This window comes from Lipotes vexillifer, unplaced genomic scaffold (assembly GCF_000442215.2).
Source record: "Lipotes vexillifer unplaced genomic scaffold, Lipotes_vexillifer_v1.1 scaffold1129, whole genome shotgun sequence".
In the NCBI taxonomy this organism is placed as follows: domain Eukaryota; kingdom Metazoa; phylum Chordata; class Mammalia; order Artiodactyla; family Lipotidae; genus Lipotes; species Lipotes vexillifer.
Genome location: NW_006789022.1, coordinates 172,535 through 181,521, shown reverse-complemented (window position 1 = coordinate 181,521; position 8,987 = coordinate 172,535). Strand labels below are relative to the sequence as shown.

Below are 8,987 nucleotides of genomic sequence, written 5' to 3'. Positions count from 1 at the left end.
GGAGCTTCTGTCAGCTGGAGCCTAAGAAATCCAGGTCCTGTCGTTGGCATATTCAGTGCACAAACGTGGGGGGCTTGTGCCCTTCCAGATCCTGCCTAGGGGCTGGCTGGGCACCCTGGGATTAAGCTGGGGATCTGCTTGGGACAGGTTGCCAGATAAAATGCAAGACGCCCAGTCTTGAATTTCAGAAGAATGAATTTTTTTTTAGTATACATATGTCGCAAATATTGCATGGGATACACATATGACTAAAAAATTGTTTTTTTTTTAAATTATTATTTTTTTAAATCTGAAATTCAAATTTAACTCTTTTTTAACTTGCCAAGGGTGGGAAACCAGAGGTTGGCCTGGGGCACTTGGGGCAGTCCCCCCTGGAGGTGAGACTGTCTGGAGGTCAAGCACCGGTTTGGGGATCTCGCTTCCGGCACCGGCAGCAGCCCTTCTCCCGGCAGAGGCAAAGAGCTGAGGGCTGCACCTCGCGCTGGGACCGTGGGAAAGTTCTTTCGGGAGGAAGGGAGGAGTGGTGGCCTGTCCTCATTCTTGCTAGCCTGCAGCCTCGGTTGCCACCCGCGGGCTCTCCCCAACTCCGCGGCCTGCCCAGCAGCCAGCCCACGGACCTCCGCTACCGCGGGAACCCTCCTCCGCACCACTTCTAGCAGGTCCTGGCGGATCGCCGCAGGGGAGAGGGGCGGGGCGGAGCGGCGCTGGCGCGGCCAGGCGTGGGCGTGGGCGTGGGCGCGGGCGGAGGTCGAATCCCTGGCGGGCGCCCAGCGATTGGGCGTCGCTACTGCTCACCGCGCGGAATGGAGGGGACGGCCGTGGCTGTCTGCGAGGTGATGCCGGGAAGGGAGTGAAAGCGGAGGAGGACACTCTGAGGAGACGGGCCTTGTGAGGAGGCCGCGAAGTTTGGGCAGAGGGGTCTGGCTTTGCCTGAGGGGGAGAAGGAAGGTTCGGGAATGATAGGATTCGGTGAAAGTCAGCGTGTCCCTCGCGGGGTTGTGAGGAGCAGAGGAGAAGTGGGACGTGGGAGCATCTGGGCAGTAAAGCCCGCGGGGTGCTCAGTGAGGAGAATTTAGTCAGTGGGTGGCATGGCTGTCCTCAGCGCTGGTGTCGCTCCCACCTGACAGCTGAGAAAACCGAGGCTCAGGCAGCTCAAGTGTTTGCCACCTCAGCGGAAGCCCAGGTTCAAGCCCGGATGCCAGCCCAGGAGGACCCGCCCGTGCCGGGGAGGGCGAGCAAAAAGCAGGGGTGGGCAACCTGGGGGGAAGTCGGGGCCATCCGGTGCAAAGTGGAAGCGAGGGAAAGCCGTATCCGGCCCGCGGGTCAACCGAGGTGTGAAGGGGATTCCTGGGTCAGGTCCCAGAGCAGCTGCCTCATGAGAGGCTGAGGTTCGGAGGCCTCACTCACCCAGCTCGGACTACACCACGCGCCAGAGATGCTCTGGGGGGTGGGACTGAACACCTGGCCCCGACTTGCCACCTTTGTTCATTCATGACAGCGTTTTTACAGCCTTACATGATTGAATTCTTAACTACTGGCCTCGTATTAGACAGATTAACTACTAGTACGTAACTACTAGACAGGTGAAATAGGACCAGAGGCCACAAGGGGTTGACCTGAAGGCACCTCGAGTTCTCCCAGGCTTCCTGCCTTCTTTGTTATCAGAGAGAGTTGGAGGTTTAGATTTTACAGATGACAGAACCTAGCATAGAACCCAGAGCTTCTGACTCACAGGCTGATGTTCTCTTCCCAACTGCTCTCTCATTATGGATAAAGAAACTGCGGGAAAATCTGAACAGAGGGAGAACAGTAAGTCAGAGGATGTGTGAAGGAAAGTGTTAGACTGTAGAAATGCCTGGAAACCTTTCTTACAAACTGGTACAAATTAGGATCTTAGTTCCCAAGTTCTCATGCTGGGATCTCCCTGCCTTTAAAAAGAAAGGGGTGTGTGTGTAATAATTTTCGCTATGGTACGTCAGTGTGGAAGTGAGAGTCTACTTTCATAAATAGTAATGGAAATTAAATACAATATATTTTATTTTAAAGTGGTCTCATCAAGATAGAATGTTTTACCAAGGTATCGTGGAGACCTGTTAAACTTAAAATATTGTGTGCAGATGAATTTGTTAGAAATAATAGCTAATATTTATTAAGCATTTACTATATACCAGGCACTGTGTTAAACATTTTGCACATATTGTTTTGTTTACGTTCAGCAGCTGCTGTATGTGGTAGGTTTGTCCTCATTTTTATAAATGAGGAAGCTGAGGTACAGAGAAGTTAAGTAATTTGTGCAAGGTCACATGCTAGTGTTTGGCTCATCAGGGATTCAAACCCAGGCATCTGCTTCTGGAGCCAGTGCTCTTAACTAGTATTCTGACCCTCAGAAGTGTTGATTTAATGAAAGGTAAAGGTGATTCAAAAGCAGATGCCATTCTTATTCATAATCGTCATGTTGGCTTTTATTTAGGGAGAAGAAAAAAATAAAACAGGAAAAACAAACTCCCACTTAATTTTTTCAAATTATTATTTCCAGATGAACTTATCCTTTGAATAAAACAATTTTTTGTCTCCATTTCCTGTCTTGGACATTGTGTTGAATTTCGCTGTCTCCTTTTTTATGTCACTCACCTAGCCGTTTCTTCTGTTTAGACACAATGCTTTGTTCTTAACAATTGTAAATCTGACATTTTGCAAGCAAGAATATTAGTTTTTGGAAATGAGAATTGTTAATTTAACTGTGTCATACAAGTTTATTATTACCATGATTTTTTAAAGAAGGTTGTGTTTTCTTTGAATTGTGCCCTTTTCAGATACTGAAATATTTAATTATTCACTGGAGGTGTGAAACAGCAAGAATATCAAAGGGAGCATTGCTAGAAGGAGAGCTAGTGATTTCCATAGAAGCATTAAATTCTAAGCACCAGGCAAATACTCTTCATTGTGTAACAACTAGTAAGTGGAGGAAGAAAAAATATTGATTTCTATCTTTGTTTTGTCATGATTTATGTTATAGTTTATTTAAAAATTTCAATTAGTCATAATCTTTTATTATGTTATTACTCCAGAGTTGTTCCATAATTAAACTTAAGTGATTATGAAATAAGTATCTATCTGGTGATAGATTTACAAATCTGTCATACAGGAAAGGTGAGTAGGATGACTTATCAAAGGATTATTTATTTTACTGGTTTAAGTTTAGATTGCTCAGAAACAATCTAACTCTTGCTCTTGGTTTTAACCTCCTTTTTCATAGCTAAATTATATTACATTGAATTTTGTATCCTCTTTTGTTCATGTCCAGCCTTTGGTAGTTGGAAAAGAGCCAAAAAAAAAATTAAATGATGAATGGTGCATACTTTGATAATCCTAATTTGCAGTTAATTTGAAAATATATATCTCTTCCATTTGGCTCTAGCTCTTTCATCATTTTTGCCTGTACTCTTGGAAAGCTGATGCATTGAGTGGCCCTGACACAATTAATTTTCTTGAACTTGTGAAGTGATAACTTTTTTGTCTGACTGTTTTTGGGCTGTGTGTGTGTGTGTGTAGGTTTATTGAAGAATACTTTGGAATGAAGTTGTCCCATCAGCCTTAGAGGAGTCACCCTGAGTCCCAGTTGAGACTGGATAGTACTTTAGGCTCTACAAGACATTTTCTCACCTGAACTGGAATGACCTGTCTTCTCTTTATTTACCTAGCAGTAAACATCCTCAAGAGGGGTATGATAGTTTGGTTTGCTGTTACTCCACATGAACTTCACTCTGATTGGACAGAGTTCCCACCATTCGTGAGAGAGGTGTTTAGTTACCTGGCTAGGGTGATATTGGTCTGCATATGGTTCTCTTAGCTTGTGAATTGATTCTGATCCAGTAAACTGTGCGCAAGGTGGCAGGGTTGATTTCACTCAAAGAAAGGGACTTGAGCCACAGTAGCTTTTGGCAAGAAACTGAATTCCATAGACATTTTGAGCCTAATGGACCTCTTCAGCCTGTCTAGTATAAGGGGCCTTTCTCTTCTGCTTATTGTCTCTTTATTATTTTTATTATTTTTTTGACAGGAGGAAAGGCGATACGTGCTTGTCATGAAACATTATAACATTACAGAAACATATTATGGAAAATGAGACTCTTCAGTAATCTCACCCCTTGAGATAATTATTAACATTCAGTATATATTCTTCTAGATTTTTCTATGCATATGTTCAGAGTCTTTCACCAGGTAGATAAAAAGCCAGATTGCCAGCATTCTGGGATTGAGGGATTGGGGTGGGGGGAGTGGGGGGGTGGTTGTATCTTAGTTTTCAATGTTTATGTTCACTCAATCCATTTGTTTTTAGTACAACTTTAGTTCCCAGCCCAGAGACCCATGCTTCTATCTTTTCAAAGAATAACCTCTCCCCAACCCCTCACCAGGGTTAGGGAGGGCCAGTCCTTAGAAGGCTGAGTGGAGAAGGGAATCTAAAGATCTGACTACTTCTTAAATTCATTTTTTCAGCTGACTCTCCTTATTTTGGCTCCCACTCCTATTCCAGAGGTTCCTAATACTGCCATTTTTGAGTCTTTGGGGATTTTGTTGTATAATTGGTGGTGTTTCTTCACCTTTCCCTTTTTTGGCTTATAATTCAATTTTTCAGGTCTTGAGTCCGAAATCCTTTCCCACTAGTCCTTCTGCTTTTCTGTTTCTATAATTTTATTATAATCATCTTTCTTTCTAATTCTCTATCTTTGTGGGTTTATTCCTTTAAAAAATACTCCTTTTCCATTTTATTGAGATTTCAGGAGGGAGTAAGAGTAGATGTGTATGTTCAATCTGTCATCTTTACCTGAAAGTGTGGATTGGTGTCATTGAGCTAGGGCTGGGAACTAAACCTGGGGCTGCTGTAACAAAGGATCACAAACTGGGTGGCTTAAAACAAAGTAAATTTCTATCACAGTTATGAAGGGCAGAAACCCACAATCAAGATGTCAGCAGGGTTAGTTCCTTCTGGAGGCTCTGAGGGAGAAATCTATTCCTTATCTCTCTCCTAGCTTCTGGTAGTTGCCAGCAAGCCCTTGGTGTTTCTTGACTTGTAGATGTATTGCTCCAATCTCTGTCTCTGTCTACATGTAATGTCCTCCCTTGTGTTTGTGTCTTCACATGGCCTTCTTATAAGGGCATCAATTGGATTTAGGGCCACTCTAACCCAGTATGACTTCATCTTGATGACATTTATGAAGACCCTATTTCCACGTAAGGTCATATTCACAAGTACTGGCCCTTAGTTCTTCAAAATCTCTTTTAGAGGCACAAAATGCAACTCATAACAAACCAGAAAATTTTGTTGCTGGAATGGTCCATCTGTGAGAAGCTGAGGGATGACTATATATTAGGTTGGCCAAAAGGTTTTTTCTGTAAGATGGCTCTAGTAGTGTTTAGTTGTCTTTAACTTCATTCAAAACAATTTTGTTAGATTGTATTGTGACAGCTGTCATATCAGCGTGCATTTAGAAAAAACATCAAAATTGGTGAATTTTTGTGTAGCCATTTTAATATCGAAGATGGAGGAAAAAAGCAACCTTTTCAGCATATTATGCTTTATTATTTCAAGAAAGGTAAAAACACAACTGAAACGCCAAAAAATTGTGCAGTGTATGGAGAAGGTGCTGTGACTGATTGAATGTGTCAAAAGTGTTTTGCAAAGTTTCGTGCTGGAGATTTCTCAGTGGACGATGCTCCACAGTTGGGTAGACCTGTTGAAGTTGATAGGGATCAAATCGAGACATTAATTGAGAACAATCAACATTATACAACATGGGAGATAGCCGACATACTCAAAATATCCAAATCAAGTGTTGAAAGTCATTTGGAGGACTTCCCTGGTGGTGCAGTGGTTAAGAATCCACCTGCCAATGCAGGGGACATGGATTTGATCCCTGGTCCAGGAAGATCCCACATGCCACTGAACAACTAAGCTTGTGTGCCACACACAACTACTGAATCTGCATTCTAGAGCCCACGAGCCACAACTACTGAGCCCACGCACTCTAGGGCCCATGTGCCGCAACTACTGAAGCCCGCGTGCAAAGAGCCTTTGCTCTGCAACAAGAGAAGCCACTGCAACAAGCCCGCACGCAGCAACGAAGACCCAACGCAGCCAAAAATAAATAAAATTAAAACAAAAATTTGCACCAGCTTGGTTATGTTAATTGCATTGATGTTTGGGTTCCACATAAGTTAAGTGAAAAAAACCTTCTTGACCGTATTTCCGCATGTGATTCTCTACTTAAACGTAACGAATGTTACATTCCATTTTTAAAACAAATTGTGACAGGAGATGAAAAGTGGGTACTGTACAATAATGTGGAATGGAAGAGATCGTGGGGCAAGCGAAATGAACTACCATCAACCACACCAAAAACTGGTCTTCATACAAAGGTGGTGTTGTGTATACGGTGGGATTGGAAGGGAGTCCTCTAGTACGAGCTCCTTCCAGAAAACCAAACGATTAATTCCAACAAGTACTGCTCCCAGTTAGACCAACTGAAAGCAGCACGCTGAAAAGTGTCCGGAATTAGTCAACAGAAAAGGCATAATCTTCCGTCAGGATAACGCAAGACCGCATGTTTATTTGATGACCAGGTGAAAACTGTACAGCTTGGCTGGGAAGTTCTGATTCACCCGTTGTATTCTCCAGACATTGCACGTTCAGATTTCCATTTATTTTGGTCTTTACGGAATTCTTTTAATGGAAATTTCAATTCCCTTGAAGACTGTGAAAGGCACCTGGCCCAGTTCTTTGCTCAAAAAGATAAAAAGTTTTGGGAAGATGGAATTATGAAGTTGCCTGAAAAGTGGCAGAAGGTAGTGGAACAAAACTGTGAATACGTTGTTCAATAAAGTTCTTGGTAAAAATGAAAAATGTCTTTTATTTTTACTTAAAAATTGAAGGAAATTTTTTGCCAACCCAACAGTTTTTCCTATCAGTAATTGTTGAAGGCTTTAACAAGTATTATTACTGCAGTGTTTCCCAAAGTGTGTGCTACAGGATGTTTATATAAATTATGAGAAAGGAGTTATGCAGTCATCTAAACTTGAGAAATGCTGGTTAAAAAAAAATGAGTTTTGTTACTTTAGATCTTCTCAGAACCTTTAATATGCAAGCACGGACTGTGAATCTTTAAAAATAGGCTGTAGTATATAGCATTTCCCAAACATATTTGACCTCGTAGCGTTTTAAAAAATCATCTGTTCTGTAAAGAGAATTTGGGGGAATGCTGTGGCTTTAAAAATATGTGTTCTGTCATCTTTGCATTTGAAGGGTAGCACTTTATTTAATACGTAAAGATTAGAAGCATAGCTGAAAATTTGGGGTTGGGTGTGGAGCAGGCAGAATGATTGCTCTCCCTGCATATGTTCACCCAAAGTGACCCATTTTCAACAATTGTTGATATGATACTTGTTAAAACTAAGAAAGGTCGTTAGAGGGAACAGTGTGATATATGCAGTTGAGAAACATCATGGACACACTGTGAGACATAGTTTGTGGTTTGTTTCTTGTTGATATTCTAGCTCCTTGCTAATCACTGGTGTCGGCCTGCTACCGCCTTCCATCCCTGTCCCAATCACAATCACCCACTCCTTTAGGTCAGAATCAGTGTATACCTGTGAGGAACACTAAGTTTAAAAAAAAAAAAAGATTGTTTTTGTTAAATATTCTATGCTACCTGGGCTCAAGCCTTTTGAAATATGTATCATTTATCCAGAATCATTCAAAATCTGGAGATCTAGAGCAATGCTATCTGATAGAACTTTTTGTGATGATGGAAATGTTATTTATGCTGTTCAGTACCATAGCCATTAGCCACACTTGGCTATTGAACACTTGAAATGTGGCTAGTGTGACTGAGGAACGGAGTTTCTCATTTGATTTAATTTAGTTAGATTTAAATAGCCTCATGTAGCTAGTAGCTACTGTATTGGACAGCACACATTTAGAGAATGGTCTTGCCTCTCACCCTAGATCAGTGGTTCTCAACCTTTTTTCCCTGCCTGAAGAATACATATTTCTTGAGGGATAGACACATTTCCATTGGTTCTTGTGGCAATGATTCTTAGATTCTTAACTGTGGGGTCGCATCACTCTGGGGGAAGGCATGTTCTATTTGGGAAAAAAGCCTCCAGATGATTCTGATCTTTTCCCCCCTCTTAGGTGCCTGCTTCCTCCCTTACCCTCTTTACCTGAAGAATTATTGCTCTAAGTGCCGGAATGTTCAGATTTAGAACTCTAGGTACAGATAATTCTTACCTGATAGTCTAGTAAAGAGTAAATTTACTAAAGAGTAAATTGGTTAAAAGAAAGGCCAAAAATTTTAATTGAATCTCATACTGGAATATGAGTTATTGGCATGATATACTCTGGTTACTAGCAAGACTCTGTGGTCTTCCTATGATCCTTTTCTATCAGGAATAGTAATATACAAAGAGGCAGCCCTGGTGTTTAATATAGGTAAAAAGAGTTGCTATTTGGTTCTCATCTCTAAGAAGTTATTCTGCCCCTGAACAGTTGTAGCCTCATAATACTTCTTTGGTGCCTCCATTTTTACTGAATTCATTAGTAGTGACCATCTTGTAATGTTCTGTGTCTATAAACAGTGATTTCAGGCTCCCATATGATTCTTTAGATGAAATCCATTGAATTGCTTTATTTATGATACTTCTTTGTATTCTGTTTCTTACAGTTGCTTCTGCAGGAAGCATTTTTGGCGGTTTGGTCCTCAAGAAGTTCCTAAAAGGTAAAGAATTACCCAACTTCCACAAGATTAAATCTCTTCCTGTCAATAAATTTGGTATTTTCTGAAACAAATTTAACATATACTGAAAGATAGAGTTGTCAGATTTAGCAAATAAAAATACTGGACACTCACTTAACTTTGAATTTCAGATAAACAATGAATACTTTTTTAGTATATTTGCATGTTCCATGCAGCAGTTTATCCTGTAATTTA

At 41.4% G+C, this 8,987-nt stretch overlaps 1 protein-coding gene across 1 annotated transcript in view; it reads left to right on the top strand.

The window, feature by feature from the left end:
• Positions 1-803: 803 nt before the first annotated feature.
• Positions 804-8,987, top strand: part of TOP6BL (TOP6B like initiator of meiotic double strand breaks) — a 92,630-nt gene continuing 84,446 nt past the window's right edge. Inside the window, exons 1-4 of the mRNA XM_007461923.1 lie at positions 804-833; positions 1,777-1,809; positions 2,814-2,955; positions 8,721-8,774. Coding sequence (XP_007461985.1) covers positions 804-833; positions 1,777-1,809; positions 2,814-2,955; positions 8,721-8,774 — 259 coding nt within the window. The remainder of the gene's footprint in view (positions 834-1,776; positions 1,810-2,813; positions 2,956-8,720; positions 8,775-8,987) is intronic.